Genomic DNA, 18,159 nt, shown 5'->3' on the forward strand with positions numbered 1-18,159 from the left:
AGAAGGAACATTGATAACATACATCATTTTGATAGTCCTGTTTGGGCCTGTATTCATTTTTTAAAACAATCCAGAAGGGGTGCAACATAGAATGTCACTTGAATAACTGCTTGACAGCTTCTAACAGAAGTAACATATGCTCACCCCATGACCAGCAAGTCTGCTCATAGATATTTACCCCAGAGAAATGAGAGCTTGTGCTCACCAAAAAAAAATTGTACCAGAATATTCACCACAGCCGGAGGGAGGAAGGAAGCAAGCAGCCAGGTGTCCATCAACAGGTGAATCAATTTTTTAAAACTGTGATATTTTCACACAGTGGATTACTACCCCAACTACTTATATTCCCAACAGGATGAATCCCAAACGTGTTATGTTGAATGAAAGAAGCCAGACACAAATGAGAACATTCTGTATTATTTCAAGTATACAAAGTCCAGGAACAGGCCAAACTAATCTACAGTGACAGAAAGCAGAACATACTGAGGTGGCTGCCTGAGGATGGGTGGGAAGGGGGTCAGGAAACGGGGGAAGATTAAGGAGGAGCACGGTAGAACTTTTTGGGGTGATGGGCATGTTCCATTTGTTGATCTGGCTGATGATTACACATACATAAAAATTAATGGAGCTGAACGTGTAAGGTCTGGGCATTTCACTGTAGTAAGTTAAACTTCAATAAAGTACTCTCGGCACACATCCGCAGCCGCACCCACGCAAAATCCCAGGAGGCTCAGTGCCAGCTGCAGCCCGGGCCTTGCCCACTTCGGAGAGGCCACGGCCCGAGGCATCCGGTTTCCTCTCGCTCCACTCCGAACTTCCGCGCATCTCCGAGGGCCAGGACTGGCGCGCTCTCTGGAAAGCGCCGGCCGCTCGGTTCCCGGCTGGGTCCCTGCCCCTGCCGGCTCGGCGTCTCCCGCGCCGGGGCTGGGACGAGTGCGCCCCGCCCTCGCTAGCGCCCGCCGCCCGCCCCGGCCCGCCCCTCCTTATCTGGCCCCAGGGCCGCGGCCCGGGGAGGCGGCCGGCGGGCTGGGGCCGCGCGATGTCGCACGGAGCCGGGCTCGTCCGCACCACGTGCAGCAGTGGCAGCGCGCTCGGACCCGGGGCAGGCGCGGCCCAGCCCGGCGCGAGCCCCTCGGAGGGGCTGCTGGACCTCGTGTACCCCCGCACGCACGCGGCCCTGCTGAAAGTGGCGCAGATGGTAAGAGGGGCCGGCGCGCGGGGCCGGGGTCACACGGGGAGGCCCGGGGAGGAAGGGGCCCGGGAGCCGACGCGCCGGGCGGCTGGACCGCGGCCGGAGCCCCCGGCGACAGCGCGGCGGGCGTGGCGGGGGCCGCGTCGCCGAAGTCAAGTTCGAGGAGGGCTTCCTCCCGCAAAGTTGCCGCTGCAGCCCCGCGCGGAGCTCCGCGCCCGGCCCTTGCTCCCGCGCACCGGGTCCCCGGGGTCTGGAGTTTCTCCAGCCACCCCTCTGCGGGGCCTGACCCGCCTACTCACGGAAACCGTAGGCAAAAGTTCCTTTTCGTCTTCCTTCCTCTTCTCTGGCCGAGCCGCTTCGAACCCGGGCCGGGGGTGCAGAGCCGCCCGGGCGGCTGCGCTGAGGCGGCGAAACCCGACCTCCTGGCCGGCCGCGGCCTCGTCTTCCCCCCGGCCCCGCGCGGCCTTGCTGCTCGGCGCTGTGCGCAGCTTCCCCCAGGGAGGAGGTCACGGGGTCGCGCGTCCCACGGCGGGGAAAAACAACCGGGACCCTTGGCCGGGCCGTCCTGGTCCCCTTGCGCTCCCGAGTTCCAAGGGAGGGCCGGCGATTAATTGGGAAAGGCCCGTTCTGAGGGGCTGGCACTCGTTCAGGGGGAGCCAGTCTGTTGACTGGGGGGCACCTGTGGAGTCAGGCGGGATGGATGTCTCGGCTTTGAGTGTGACCAGCGCAACACAAGGGCTTTCTACCAGGGCAGACATCGTCCGGCCTGTTCTCTTGTTCCCCACTCTTTTCTTCCTTCCCATTTTTTCTTGTTTTAAAAATTTTAATCTTAAACACTTTTTCCGTTTGTAGATATGTTTTGCAACTGGGTTGGGCTGTTTATGACTCTCTACTTACTGAAATGTTTGCAGCAAGAATGGTGGAGAGGGGAGGGGTAGTTTTGGGGTGAGGTGTGGGGAAAGGCCTGCAGGCATGGGCACAAGGTCACAGACACAGAAGCTGGGGCCTACTAGGGTGGGCCAGCCCCGGGGGGGCTGGACACAGGATCAGAGCCATCTGAGCATCCATAGAGAGCACTGTATTCCAGAAGCTGAGTGTGTATAAAGGCTCTCATTTCCTGCATGGGTGAGACCTAAGGAGAAGGGGGAGTTTCCTCCTCCCTAAGAGGGTTGTCTAGATAGACCAGAATTAGGAAGTAGAGGCATTTTAGCAGTGTACAAAAAAATCTGGTGCTGAGCAGTGTTAGGTTTGAGCAGGGCACTTTTTGGCCCAGGCTAAGAGATTTGATCAGCCAAATAGAGGAGACCAGCCCACCTCCCCATCCTTAAAAGATGGGCGGGAGTGAGACAGACCCCTGCCTGAGCGATGGAAGTGATGAGTTTGGTGGACAGAGATTTCCGGGAGGATGAAAGTCTCTGTTGGTCTATGAGATTGGTACACAAAGGTAATGGAGATGTGAAGCCTTCATATTGGTCCATGAGTTTGAAGAACAAAGATACTGGGAAATGAGAAAACTCCGTTTCTCATTTTAAGCTCCTCAGCTAGCCTCTCGCCTGTAGCCCTCGTGCCAGGTTGCAGGTGACAATGATGGGGCTATTATTCAAAAGAAGAGAACAAAGAATTGAAGAATTACTTTATCTGGCTGTTTCTTCTCTGTGTGCCCTTCTTAAAACCTTGCCAGGGGATGCTTACACCTTCCTCAGAGGATGCCATCCCTGTAACTGCAGGCTAGTTTGATCGGATGCTCTGGGAGTGAAGTTGCCCTTTTGCAGGATGGCCATATTACAGTAGAGACTATTCAGGGCTATGGACTTTGGCCTCTTGTCTAACTCCTCCCTATTCTCCTCCTCCTCTGTTTGGGGCTGCTGCTTGGGCATTTGATGTTCATTTGTCTTCTTTGCTAGAAAACACTTAACCCAGTTTTAACATTGGGGAAGGGCAGAAGCAGCTAAATTGATGACCCCCTTTGGACACCCTTTCTATAGGTCTCTCGTTTGACCATTGATGTGTCAGTTGCATACTGAACAGGCTGACCCTTTTGTCCCCACCTTCCCGTGAAGTGTTTTCATCATGATCTGATCAACGGACCTGCCGACATGTTGCCTTAAGAAATCATTGACAAGGCTGTTGTGTTGGAGAGCAGCTTCCCTTGTCTTGGGCCTCTTCTGAGTCCACCACTACTAGAAAATGAGAGAATGAGAAAATAGGAAGAAGATGAGTTTCTAAGTTAGTGTTGTACTTGACATGTAATTTACATATATGTAACCCTTATAGTCCTCTGGTCACAATGGTTTAGTTTCTTTGATATTCCTTTTTAGACCAGAGACACAGTTATAGTTCTTGACTTTAAGGGCCTATTTTTTTTTTTTTTTTCCTAATAGCCTTTGTTTTTTTTTTTAGCCCATCTGTTGTTCTTGGTAATGTTCTGGGATTTATATACTATCTATCATTTATGTATCATCTCATTAAATGTTTCTAAGAATCCAGTAGAGTAACATATTTGCCAGATGAGGAAACTGGCTAAAAAGTTAAAGGGCCACTAAAGTCACACAGCCGTCAGTAGCAGCAGTATGACAGGCTCACGTCTGATGGCCTCATGTCCCCAGAACTCATAACTCCAGTGGAACTGTTGCTTTTTAATAGATCTAGGGAAATCAAAGCTACTTCACACCTAGGAAGATTGCAACAATAAAAAAGACAGATAATAACAAGTGATGAGGATGTGAAGGATGTGAAGAAATTGGAACTCTGTTATGCTGCTATTGGGAATGCAAAATGGTACAGCCACTTTGGAAAATAGTCTGCAATGTCTCAAAAGTTACCATGTAATTCTACTCCTACCTATACCCAAGAGAAGTGAAAAATGAAAACATATGTCCACACAAAGACTCATGTTGATATATGTTCGTAATAGCATTATTCATAATAGCCAGAAAGCAGAAACAACAGAGATGTCCATCAAATGATGAATGGATAAACAACAACACAAAAGTGATACATTCATACAATGGAATATTATTCAGCAAAAAAAGCTGAGGGGGAAGGAAGTACTGATACATGTATTAATAACAGCATGGATGAACCTTGAAAACATTATACTAAAAGAAAGAGCCAGTCACAAAAGACCACATATTATATGATTCCATTTATATGAAATATCCAGAATAGGCAAATTTATAGACACAAAAAGTAGATTAGTGGTTCCTTAGGGCTGGGGGTGGGGGGTTGCTGAGAGGAAATAGGAAGTGACTGCTAATGGGTATTAGTTTCTTTGGGGGGTGATAAAAATGTTCATGTGGAAATGAAAATTGTGATGGTTGTATAACTCTGAATGTACTAAAAAACCCTGACTTTTTCACTTTAAATGAATGCACTATATAGCATGTGAATTATGTCTCAGCCATTAAAAAGAAGTAGACCTAGGGAAGAGTTTGAGGGGGCAAGATGCTTTGCATGCAGCCACTGGCTGTGGGGAGGCCGCAGGTCCGTGTCAGGAAACCCCCCTTGGTGTCCCCACCGTAGCCACTGAGAGAGGAGGACGGCCCACCACAGGCCTCACAGAGTCTAGGATGAAGGGTCGGGTCTCCCGGCATCCCCTGAGTGCCTGAAGGCCCTAAGCTGGAAGGGATGCCCTGAGGTCTGAAGGGATCCGGATATCCTTGCTGGGGGAGTGAGGAGACCCCGGGGATGGGGCTCGTGGCCTCACCAATGCTCATCTACCTGTTCATTCAGCAGACATGAGTACCACATTCTTCTCCGTTTCTGCAGACACACATAACTGTGACAAAGTTCCTGCCCTCTAGAAATTTGTGTTTCAGCTGAGGAGACAAACAAGTACCACCACTGGCTGCTCAGGAAGATAAAAGTTCTGATAGTTGTCCACTTCAGGGAAGAGGGTCAGAGGGCAAACAGAGGTGACATGTGAGTTGAATCTTGACAGATGAGTGTCAGCTTGTCAGGTTAGAAGTGCCATGTTACCCCTCCTAGTGCCTTTGTTCAGTATATGTTTAAGTTGGAGATAAGTGATAAGCTGGGGATGGTGCAGTTCTTAGTGTTCCCACCCCAGACATTTAGAAATTGGCATCAACTCATTCATTGAGCCTCTGTTATGCTCTGAACTATATGCGAGGCATGTGGAATACAGCTATTAAAAAGATAGATTCTTTTTGCCTGTGCAGAAAAACAGGCTGTGACATTTGCACAGCTGTAATATGGAAGGGAACCAGAATGTAGTCCACAAACAGTGAAGATGGAAACCTAAATGTCTTCCAGAAGGTTCATTTCTTTATTTGGCAAATATTTATTGAGCAGCTAGTGTGTGCTGGGGCACTGTGGAAAGAGGAGCAAACAAGACAAATGAGCTCCTGTCCTCTGTGTGCTTTAATAGAGAAAACGAACATTAATCAGTTATAAATATATACTTACAAACCAGGACAAATGTTATGGAGGAGGTACTCAGTGGTATAGACCATATAATAGGGGGTGGCCTTTCTTGGGGAGCTAGGAAGGGCTCTTCTGAGGAAGCACCTTCTGATGTGAGCATCATAAGAAGAAGGAGCACAGCCCACAGCTCTGAGTCTGGAGGGAGGAGCATCCCTACGGCTAGAGGGGAGGGAACAGGGTGAGAGGAGCGTGGGTGAGACTGGAGAAGTATGCAGGGACCAGACCCCCAGGTCTGCCAGATCATGATGAGGACAGGGTCCTTGTTCTGAGAAAATCAGGGCAGCATCATGACGGTATCGGCTCACCATTGATGTGGTTCTCAGCCAGGGGCTGTACTGCCCCCTAGGGGTCATTTTGGAATTTTGTGGAAACTTTTTTTTTTGGCTGTCGCAGGGATAAGGGTTATATTATATATATACATTTTATTCATTTCAGGATAGTAATGAGGACTGTGCAAAATAATTTATATCCTAAAAGGACATTTTGTCTGAAATAAGACTGAAGGAACCTACCCAGGCCGGGTGGCAGGAGAGTGGGTCCTAAAGACCCTCCAGGATGCCTGGGCAGTTCTGGGCTTCACTTTGGGAATTCACAGCTCAGGTGCCAAATGGAATTAGACTGAGGGGGATGTCAGCCTCTGGTATAGCTGTGAATAGACCCCTGAGTGGAGAAAGGTCCAGCATAACCCAGAATGGTCCGCCCCTTTATGTTTTGTTTTCAGATCTATATGGCAGGGGGGTTCTGGTTTGGTTCCCAAGTGTGATCTGCACACCCATGTCCTAGTTCCTGTAAGGTGGAGAGTTAAAGGCAGCAAAGAACCTCACTGCCAGGATTCTTTGAGCTTAACCAGTCTGGTCCAAGGACAAAAACTACTTTCTGCCAATGGCCAAGCAAATTAAAAAATAACAAATAATAAAACAAGTTATGGGCTTTATTCCTGATTTTTAAAAAAAAGTATTAATACTTGTTCCCACCCAGAGGCTATACTGTCCCCTAGGGGTCATTTTGGAATTTTGTGGAAACTTTTGTGGTTGTCACAGGGATTAAGGTTATATTAATATTATATATACATTTTATTCATTTCAGGATAGTAATGAGGACTGTGTGAAATACTTTATATTCTAAAAGGATGTTTTGTCTGAAACGAGATTGAAGGAACCTACCCAGGCTGGGTGCAACCTTTGGGGAAAAAAGGTACCAAAAGGTCCCAAAACTTTGGGAAACACAAAGAAGAAAATAGACTCTCCCACCTCCTCTTCCTCAAGATTAATATTTAAAGTAAAACTTTATAGTATTTTTATAGTAGATACGTATAATTTTGGTGGTTTTTAAAAACAAAACTAGGATGATACTATACCTATTTTGTAAAATGCCTTTGTTGTTTAATATGTGATGAATGTTTTCTCATGGTACTTAATGTTCGTCTGCAATTTGGTTTTTATTACTGTTGTAGCCAGTCATGGAGGTATTATGGTTTATGTGACCAGGTCCCCTCCCCACTGTGGCTCAGGGAGCTTGCAATTCTGCCCATGTACAAACAGGACCGTGATGAACTTGCCGTAGAGAAGTCTGGTGTACAAATCCGTAAATACTCCTCAGGATAAATGGCACTGACCTTTTGCAGAGAGAGAAATGAAGTGCTTCTTGCTCTTCTGAGATGGCTGGCATTAAACAATTTTCTGGCCTTTTTAACATCTAGAAATTAATGGGTATCCCGGTATCATGGAGGAATTTCAAGGAACCGAGTGCAATAGTAATAGTATTTTAAGTTGTAATAGTATTTTTGGTGTCTGATGACTTGGAAAAGGAACAATGACAGAGACAGACTGGAAGTTTTTGTAATGCTTTTAAATGCACTTATATTTAAGGAATGGCAACAGCAGACCTTATCTATTCAGGCTGCAGAGCATAAGGATGTCCTAGTCACCAGCAAGAATTTTTGGGTACTCCAAGTAACCACCTGCTGCAGGGCTGAGAATCGCTGGCCAGAGGTGAGGCCATATGATGACGGATGAAGACATCCATCCTGGGGAAAGGAGGTGTGAGTCTGGGGAGTGTCCCATCGATTTTGTAGCACTACAGTGGGTCCTAGAGACCCTCCAGAGCACTCCTGGGCCATGAAATCCTGGGGGACCCCCTTTGTGGGCCAGTGTATTTACTGGAATTCTTGTTTCAGTAAATAAGTTATAAATATATAATTACTGATATAGGGACACCCATTAATTTCTAGATGTTAAAAAGGCCAGGGAAGGCCTTCTCTCTTCTCCCTTCCTCCCAGCCCTGGTGCTTCCTGTTCAGCGCCACTGGACAGCCATCTGTTTCCTCCCCTCTGCCATCTGCCTCGCCCTGTGCTGGCCCAGAGTGCTGCCCTGGCAGCCTCCTTCCGACCCGCCGCCCGCCACATGCTGGCTTTCTTTGTCACCACTTTGGCTCAGTGGTTCCCTCACTGGCTGCTCAGTCCCTGGCCTTCCTCACTGAGGTCCTTAGTGAGTCCTGGCAGCAGCAGGGGCCTGGCTCAGAGCCTAGCGCTGGCTCTGGTTGCTCAGCAGCCTCTGGGGCTTCGTAAGGAAAAAGGAGGATGGGACATGGGCTGGACTCACTTGCCGCCACTGCCACCGCCCCCTCCCCGTCCCCACACTCCCTGGTGGAAATCACCAACAGAGCCCCTGCCTTGCAGCCTCCTGCAGAAGAAGTGTCTCACCTGGTTTGTGTTTTAATCAGCAAGCGCAGTGACCTGGCTCTTCTTTTCCTGGAACAATCTCTCTCTCTCCCTCCCCCTCCTCTTCTCGATTGACAAAGAGAGAAATTGTTTGTAAAGCAGTTTCCATATGTTATTCCCAAAGGATTGCTGTGAAACTTAAGAGAAAAGATGTATCATCCCCATTTCTTAAGATGGCAAAACTGAAGTTCCTTCCAAAGGGAATAGGAAGGGCGAAAAAGGGGAGAAATTAATTAAATGCTTTTGGGTACAGAGGAAAGTGAAACCTTCTGGAAAGCAGAGAGAATTGCTAAATATAGTATGACCTTGATATATTTTTATTCTCTTCTTCCTCCTAGGTTTTCTTTATTCCCCTGAGAAGGCGGCGGCAACTCTAAATATGAAGAAGTCTCTCTCTCTTTTTTTTTTTTTTAACTTTCCTCTTAAATTATAAAAGTGGTACTTAATCAAATAATAGCTCATCGAGCTCCCATTAGGTGACATTACAGGGCTAGGTGTTTGTTACATGTGTTACCTTGCTTATTCCTCACAATAACGTGAGGTGGTCTGAGGCACAGAGGGGTTAGGGAACTTGCCCAAAGCCACAGAGCCATAGATATTGAAGCTGGGTTTTGGACCAGGTGATCTGGATCCAGAACTTGAGTTCTTAGAAAAACAACTTGGAGTGTTTTTTTTTTCCCTCGTGGTCACCATGGTGTGTGTATTTTCCCATGTCATTAAACATTGCTTGGAAATAATGTGATAACTGCGTACAAGCCCGTTGTTTGGTTGTACTGTAATTTATCCATTTGGCTCCTCATTGATGGGCAAGCTGGGGCAGATCGAGAAGGTGCTGTGAGCTGGGACAGCAGGTGCTAATGAGGATTTCATCCTTTGCCAGAGATGAAATCAGCCGGAGTGGGGAAAACCCCTCACTGGGGTATTAACAGACTGAGTATGTGTGTCGCATTTTAGGAAGCATTTTCACATTACCTGCCATAAGTCATAAGTTCTTCTAGGAAGGGCTGGGAAGAGAAAGGGGACCTGAGGTTTGAGTTCCTGCTCTACTATGTCAGGTGATTTTACGTACAGTTTTCCTTTGTTTAACCCTTCTAATGACTCAGGATTATTTTCCTTCGTTTGGTTGAACAGAAACTGAGAGGTTTTATAACTTGCCCAAAGCTAAATAAATTTGTTAAATTCTGGCACCAACATTTAATCCAAGTCCAGCCAGGTTGGTTTTTTGCACGGTGGTGTGCTGTCTCTCCGGCCAGGGGGAGCAGGCTCCCGGGCTAGCCCACTGTGGCAGACACACCCTAGGGTGACCCCCAGTGAGTCACACCCTTGCCTAATTCCATCATCTTGCATGTGGGTGGAATCTCTGACTTGCTTCTGCCCAACATAATACGGCGCAGGTGAAAAGATGTCATTCTCACGATTATGTTAATGTCACTTGCCAAGGTGATGGGATGTTGTAGATGTAATTAAGACCCCAAAGCAGTTGACTCTGAGTTAATCAAAAGGAGATTTTTCCCTAGATGGACCTGCCTTTATCAGGTAAATGCCTTCAGAAGAGCTACTGGGTCCTTCCCAAAGGGAGAGAGTCTCCTGCTGACTCTAAAGGAGAAAACTGCCTTGTTGGGAAAGGACCCCTGAGGGGCCACGTGGCAAGAACCTATGGGCTGTTTCTAGACGCTAAGAGCAGCCCTCAATGGACAGCCAGTGGAACAGGACTTCATCCTCACAGCTGCGAGGAACTGGATGCTGCCAACAACCACATGACCTAGGAAGGGGGCCCTACACCTACCTGGCCAACATCTTGATTGCAGCCTGGTGAGACCCTGAGCAGAGGACTTCTTCCTGTCCGATGCCTGCCCGGCAAAGCCATGAGATGATAAATGAACGTTGTTCTGAGCTGCTGAGTTTTTGGTAATTTGCTGTGCAGCAGTAGATAACTAACACTCCCACAAAAGCCTGTTTATCCCTCTTCAGAGCTGGAGCTTTCAGTGAGGGAAGAGGGGGCAATGGCAGTGTTGGGGCAGTGGGCACAGTGACCATTTTTATAACTGGGCTTTGGTCATATGTCATTAGGGTAAGTCCGTTTGTTGAGTTACTGCTCTGGGTGTTGTGCTGCATGTTTTCCATGCAAGAGCTCATTGTCATTACAACATTCCTTTAAGGTGTTAGTGTTCCCATTTTGCAGATGAGGAAACTGATGTGGGAGTTTAAATATCTTGTCTGCAACCTCCCAGCTTGTAAAGACTGACTCTGTCAATCGTGATTGTACATTGTTAAGTTGTATTTGATGTTTCGAATAGATAACATTTATATAATTAAGATTCAAAATATACCAAAAGTCCCCCAATTCTCAGTTTTCCTCCCTGGAGGCTACTGGAGGGAGCCAGTGATGCCAGCTTCTTGTATAACCTTCAGGAATTATTTTATGCTTCTGTGTATGTGTATCTCCCCTCCCGTCTGGTTAGGAGCACATGTATACTCACTGTTCTGTGCTTTTACTATCAGGTCATTAAATATGAAATGTCCGATTTCGAATCAAAAGTGTAATTTATTATATCGCAAACAAGAAGCAGTACAATAAATTAAAGTATGCACCTAAACTGTTGACACAGTTTTGCCATCTTAACGGTAGCTTGCTTATGCCAGCAGTGAAGAAGCCTGGAGAGCGAGTGGGGTTGAAATTGCAGAAGGTGTTTTCCACAGGCTTGTTGAGAATTGAATATTTTTCCTTGCAAGAAGTGGTCCAAAGCCTGGAAGAAGGGGTAGTCAGTTGGTGCAAGGTCTGGTGAATACGGTGAATGACAGAGAGTTTCCAAGTCCAGCTGCTGTAGTTTGAGTAGCATTGTTTGTGTGACACCTCGTTGAGCATTGTCTTGCAAGAGGATTGGCCCATCTCTATTGACCAGTCTTGGCTGCTTAATCCTCATCATTTCATCCAATTGGTTGCAGTAGACATCTGCTGTAATCAATTGTCCAGGTTTCATGAAGCTGTAGTGGCAATTACCAGTGCTGGATCACCAAGCAGACACCATTAGCCCTTTTTGATGAATATTCGGTTTTGGACCGTGTTTTGGCACTTCATCTTTATCCAACCATTTTGCCGAATGCTTGCAATTGTTAAAAAGAATCCATTCTTCATCACATGTAACAATAATACGATGTAGAAATGGTTCATCTTTATGTTGTAACAGCAAAGAAAGGCAAGCTTTGAGATGATTTCTCTTCCAATGTGTGTTTAATTCACCCAGAACCCATCTATCCAGCTTCTTTACCTTCTTTCAAATGGTCCAATATTGTTGAAATAGTAACATCAAACCTTGCTGCTAATTCACACACAGGTTGAGATAGATTCGCTTCCACTACAGCTTTCAGCTCATCGTTATCCACCTTGGTCTGAGGTTGCCCATGTGACTCATATTCATGATTAAAATCACCAGAACCAAACTTCTCAAACCATTGATGTACTGTGCATTCATCAGCCACATCCTTCCCAAACACTTAGTTGGTATTTCACGCAGTCTACACTGCATTGGTTCCATGATGGAACTCATATTCAAAAATAACATGAATTTTTGACTTACCCATGGTTTCACAAAAATTGCTCTAAAAAAATTTTGACAGATAATCACAAGCCAAATTGTGCATTTGAAAGATGTACCTTCACAATACAAATAAAACAAGAAGTGTCAAAGTGAAATGTCAGAGATATCAACTGTATAACTTAGTACTTAAGGAAATCAGACATTTCATACTTAGTAAACCCGAATACTTAACATTCCATCTTGGAGATAATGCCATATCCATCCAGAAAATGTTCTTATTCTTCTCTTTCTCTTTAATAGCTGCATTGTATTCCATAGAATGGATATACACTGTGTTTGTTTGTTTGTTTGTTTATGTTAGATTTTTTTTTTCTTTTTTTTTGAGACAGAGTCTCACTCTGTTGCCCAGGCTAGAGTGCCGTGGCATCAGCCTTGCTCACAGCAACCTCAGACTCCTGGGCTCAAGCAATCCTCCTGCCTCAGCCTCCCAAGTAGCCGGGACTACAGGCATGTGCCACCATGCCCGGCTAATTTTTTCTCTATATATATTTTTAGTTGTCCATATAATTTCTTTCTATTTTTTTGGTAGAGACGGGGTCTTGCTCTTGCTCAGGCTGGTCTCGAACTCCTGAGCTCAAATGATCCACCCGCCTCGGCCTCCCAAAGTGCTAGGATTACAGGCGTGAGCCACCGCGACCGGCCCACTCTGTTTGTTTAACCAATCCCCTGTTGACAGAAATTTAGTTTATTTCCCATCTTCTGTTATCTAACAGTGTTGTAGTGGCTACCTTTGTACATATCATAGTTTTGTGTGTACACAAGAATATCAGGAAAAATTCCTAAAAGTAGAGGACCTGCACCAAATGTTACATGCTCTTGGAAATTTTTTCATCTGTCCTGAAACTCAGCTTCTCAAACATCACCCTGTGATCTTCTCCCAGACGGCTCCAGGGGTCTTCCATGTCCATTTTCATTGAAAAAGACTCTACCTTGTGTTCAGACAACATTGAGGGTCCACTACTCTGGTATCCCACTCAACTTTATTTAAGATATTAGGAACCAGAGAAGTCCAGGTAGGAAACAGGAAGACCTGTGTGACCAGCATTTTTCTTAGCATTTCCCAAGGTCTGTCACAGGGAGTGCTGAAGTCAGCTTCCCTAAAAGCAGAGCTAGACATGGGGATTCTTGTGCAACTGGCTTGTCGAGTGAGCGAAGCAAACTAGGGCAGAAAGAGCTAGACAAAGATGAGTTTCGGTAGCCTAGCCTCAGCCTGACCTTGTGGGGAGCTCTGGAGAATGAAGTGTACTGCAGAGATTGTCCTGCTTTGAGTACAAGAGGCCTTTGTACACCTTTAATTGGCTGCAGACCAGGGAGGGGTGTAGATAGACTCCAGGGACTTCTGAAGCAGACAGCTCCAGTTGTCCAAGGGAAATCATTAGCAGAGGGGTACCAGCGTGAGAAGTGAGCAGCAGCACCTGCAGTAGCTGGGTGATGGGTACTCTGACTTGGTGAACGAGAGCCGGGCATCTGAGCAGGACACCAGCACAGTCCCTGCTTGTGTTCGGAAGTAGGCGTTGGAATTGCCTCCTGTCTGTCTGGTGTCTGCTGAGGCTCTAAGCCGATGCCTTCTGGGGACATATAAATCTGACTGCGTCTTCCTTCCTCCGCAAACCTGGCTGATCTGTATTCTTGCCCAGACAGCCCCCTGGATCTGTAATGCCAAGCAGCTGCCTGACAGACCTCATAAGATTTTTGATATTACTTTTTGCTGCCCACTTAAAGAGTTGTGTTATATTTTTTTCAACTGCAGTTTGAAACAAGAGGAGGGAAAAAATGTTTACTGAATAAAAAATAAAATTAATAGCAAAATAATTTCTGTGACCTTTTACAAGCAGTGTCATGGGAACATAAATAACTTGACCCTGTCTTTTTTAACTTCTTGGAAAGATCTAAGGCCATAACCACAGAAGAAGTTTCTTGGAGATCAGATATTTGATTTCTGAGATGGGGGCCTTATTGACCCATACTATTGTGGGTTTCACTTGGAAAAGGTAAAAGAGGCACCATGGACCCTCCTGTTGCTAATGTGACGTTGGTTTTACAAGAGTGCCTCAGTGTCCCCACTATTGATCAGTGCGTCCTGTTTACTGGCCGCCACGTTGGGCAGAGGAAAGAACGCCGAAGCGTGACACGCCCCCTGGGCCCGATGTGGGTCTGCTTGCTGACAGTAAGTCTCCTGTCTCAGTTTGTGATGACGTCAATCCTGCATTCAGAGATGTGATCACTACTTTAACATAGAGTTGTCTTACTGTGGTTTAGGGATGAAAAATTACTTTCCAGATATAGTGGGTTCAATCATGGCCACTGAAAATGTTTTCCACTTCCTAATTCCGGAACCTGTGAATGTTACTTTACTTGGAAAAAGGGTCTTCTCCCAAGTAATTAAGTTAAGGATCTTGAAATGAGGAGATCATCATGGGTTATCTGGCTGGGCCCTAAATCCAATGACAAGCGTCCTTATGAGAAACACACAGAGAAGATGACGGTGATGTGAAGATGAGGCAGAGATTGTGGTGATGTGGCTGAGAGCCCAGGAATGGCAGGGCAGCCACCGGGAGCTGGGAGAGACAAGGCATTCTCCCCCAGGGTCCCCAGAGGGACAGTGGTCCTGCCGATGCCTGACTTCAGCCCAGTGAACGCTGATTTCAAACTTCTGGCCTCCAGAACTGTGGGAGAATAGGTGTCTGTTGTTCTAAGCCACCAGATTCATGGTAGTTTATTACAGTAGCCACAGGAAACTAACCCAACCAAGTAAAGACTTTCCATTGTGGTCAGATTCTAAAAATCTTCAACATTATAGACTGTAGGCATTTAATAGTTTCTTCTTTTAGAAGCACTTTGCTCATTTCCAGGAATGAACTTTCAGAGAGGTGGTGGCCACCCTTTCTGCCTCTCTGAATGGCAATGACAACTCAGTCCTCTCTCACTACATCTTTTTCCTTGATAGCTTATTCAAAAAGGGAAGCAGTGGTTGAATTTCTGCTGAGAAAAACGAAACAATAAAGACAGAAGAGAACATCAGAGAGTGGTTCTCAGATGGCAGTGTGGAGGCAAAAAGATGAAAAGTACGTTTCAAAGAAGCACTGCTTCTAGCCTTCCACAGATGATGAATGAGGTGTCCCCAGATTCCCGCAGACCATTAGAATGCCAAATAAATCTTACGGCATTCTCGTAGAGTCTTTAAAGATAAGCTAGTACAGCTCAAAAACATATGTATTAAGGTGGTCAAGTTGACACTGCTTAATCTACTACTTGTGAATTGGTTGCTATTTTTTGTTTGTAAAATTGTCTGATGATTTAAGCCTCTAAATTATATATACTTTTTAAACTTTTCACTTACAAATAATTCCAGATTTATAGAAACGAACAATACAAAGAACTTCCCATAATCCCTTTCTCTAGGCTCCCCAATTATTAACATTTGACGTTTGTTTAATCATTTTTCATTTATACACATTAATTATTTTTTTCTCTGAACCATTTGAGAGTGAGTTGCGGATCTCATGCACTTTTGTCCGTCAGTACTGCAGGTGTATTTCCCAAGAAGGACCTTCTCTTACATAGCCATAGTACAGTTACCTAAATCAGAAATTAAAGACACCAATGCTATTATCTTATCTACAAGCCTTATTAAGATTTCACCATCGACCCACTAATGTCCTTGTTCTGGTCTAGGAGCCCATCCCACATCTCGAGGTGCATTCGGATGTCAGGTCTCTTTAATACCCTCCAGTCTGGAACAGTTTCTCGGTCTTTTTTATCCTTCATGACCTTGACATTTGTGAAGAGTCCAGGACGGAACAGCCCCGTCATTGGACATTAAAGTCAGTTTGGGGGGACCTTCTGATTCTCAGCATTTTATGGCTACACTGGAGGCAAAGGAGAAAGAAGGAAAAGAAGATTTGGCGTGTCTTATCTCAATTTTAGTGCTTTTGTTTTCACAAAAGTCTCTTTTGCAAACTTCCTATCTGAAGTTAATAGCTAATAATTCAAGCTGAGCTTAATTTTATGTTCTGTGCTTTAAAAAAGTCTTAGCTCAGATGTCACCTCCTTGGGACAATGACTAAAGTGGATTGAGGGCTTATTGCCTATGAAGTCTTATTCTATGAACTTGACATGAATTGCCTCATTTAATCTTCACAACGGCCCTATCATTTAGGAACCATTATTTTTCATATATTATAGATAAGGAAACAGAGAAGCAAACCCAGGCCTGGGGTATGCCTGCTTCCCCTCTGTCCTGCTCCCTGTCCTGCCTCCAAAGGGCCTTCCCCGACCCCCAGGCCTAGCCACCATCACTCTATCCTATTGTCCAGTTCCGATTTCATCCCAGCCATTGCTGGCAGAAACCCCCTTGTTCACGCCTTCATTGCGTGGTCATGGTGGGTCTTCTCCACTGGGACCCGAACTGCATCGGGGGCAGCAACCTTTCTGTTGGGTCGCTGCAGGATGTCCAGTTCCTAAGGAGCTGCCTGGGACACAGAAAGTTCTCATAATCATTTTTTACTTAATGAATGAATGCATATTTTTTTTCACAAAGCCTTTGGTAATAGCACTCCTTTCAAAAAAGTCAGCGTGGGTGAAGTTGAGAGGCTCGGGTCCTCCTCAGAAGATGAAATTATGCTTTGTCAGTAGGCGCCTGCTGCGGGAGGGGCTGGGGAGTGGCCGGGGGCCTGTAACTGCAGACCTGTGGGCCAGGCGGCTGGGGGTGGGGAGGAGTGGGAGGACCCCAGCAAGGAGAGGCTGGGATGCCTGTCGTGGAGCATCCCCCAGGTTTCTGATAGGATGCAGGTTCCATGCTGGCTGCCAGCCTTTTGTGACAGCACCTTTCTTTTTTATTTAGTTGAGTTGACAGGTTTCCACCGACTCCTAATCAAAACAGTGGTCCCTACGCCAAAGCAGACAGACAAGCGGAAGGATGAGAGACTTGTCTGTCAGTGAATCAAGCTGTCAGGGCAGGGTTCCTAATTTAAAACAACACCAGGAAACACTGGATAGTGACATTACTGTATTGTAATAAAGGCTAAGAGAATCGAATGCCAGAAGTGGCAAGCTCGCTTTCAGATTTCCATTTCTGGCTCGAGGGCCACGCCTTTGGTGGGGTCTTGGCTCTTTGCCTGGCAGAGGCTCTACTTCAAGTCCCTTCGTCAGATGTTTAGTTAGTGTCTGCTCTGTCCCAGCCCTGTGCCAACTGCAGGGGATCCAGCCGTCGGTGAGGCCCATCCGGCCCTTCCTGTGTGGCTGCAAACCTGGGCACTAAGCGTGTATCGTGTTTCATCACCTCTGAGGCACCATCGCTTTAGGCACGCCCAAGAAAGAAAAAAAAATTAATTATATGATGACACAAGTCTCTCTTAGATTTTTATCTTATGCTTATTGAAAGAGTTCTTTTAGGCTTAATTAAATATAGATGTTTATGTATTCTTGTGAATATGTAAAAAGGAAAATAGGTGAAGGAAAATAAATTGGTTAAGATATTCCTAAAACCTTTTTACAGTCAGAGCCCTCCTTCCTCTCCTAAATCTCTTTTTATTTTAAGAGTATTGTTACATACACTGCTGTCCTCTATGCCATCAGCATTTCTCAGGAGAATCCATACAAGAACCAAAAGCCATTGGTTCTGGGCCTGTAAGCTGGAGTTTGACTCTTGCTTTCAGAATGATGCTAAACATGCCTGCTTCACCGTCCCGTCCCTGCCATCTCAGCCTCACACCCGAGGCTTCCCAGGGGTCAAGGTGTTCCACTCTTGTCTCTGGGATTTTCTTTCATGCTGCTGGCAGCTAATGCCACAAGTTTGATGCTGGCATGTTTGACGTTGGCACGTGCTCACACAATGAGAACTGCTCCACAACTGCTGTTTGGCCAGCGGCGATTGTAAGATGCACCAGCTTGAGGGAAGTAAAAACTTGAAAGAAGGAACATCTTGAATCAGTGAAGTGTGGTTAGTGCCAGGGTGCCGAGTGTTACAGAGAGGGAAATAGAGGATGCTGTGAGCACAGATAACAGGGTCCTCCCCAGTCCCTGGTCAGACCTTCCTGGGGAAGGAAGCTCCAGGCTGAGACCTGATGCAGGGGAAGCAGTGCGGGAGGAAAAGGTGGGAAGAGTGTTCAGGAGGAGGGAACAGCCTCTGCAAAGGCCTGGAGTTGAGAGAGAAGTTAAAGTGTTTGAAATCTTGGTCAGTTCACAAAATGGCCTTTCTGGTAGCG

The 18,159-nt window shown here is 46.2% G+C and overlaps 1 protein-coding gene across 1 annotated transcript in view; it reads left to right on the forward strand.

The window, feature by feature from the left end:
- The first annotated feature begins 1,036 nt into the window (after positions 1-1,036).
- CMTM7 (CKLF like MARVEL transmembrane domain containing 7) overlaps positions 1,037-18,159 on the forward strand; it is a 53,644-nt gene continuing 36,521 nt past the window's right edge. The window contains exon 1 of the mRNA XM_069473354.1: positions 1,037-1,198. Within this exon, the coding sequence (XP_069329455.1) occupies positions 1,040-1,198 (159 nt within the window). The 5' untranslated portion in view covers positions 1,037-1,039. The remainder of the gene's footprint in view (positions 1,199-18,159) is intronic.

The sequence above is a fragment of the Eulemur rufifrons genome, chromosome 7, assembly GCF_041146395.1.
Source record: "Eulemur rufifrons isolate Redbay chromosome 7, OSU_ERuf_1, whole genome shotgun sequence".
Classification (NCBI taxonomy): Eukaryota; Metazoa; Chordata; class Mammalia; order Primates; family Lemuridae; genus Eulemur; species Eulemur rufifrons.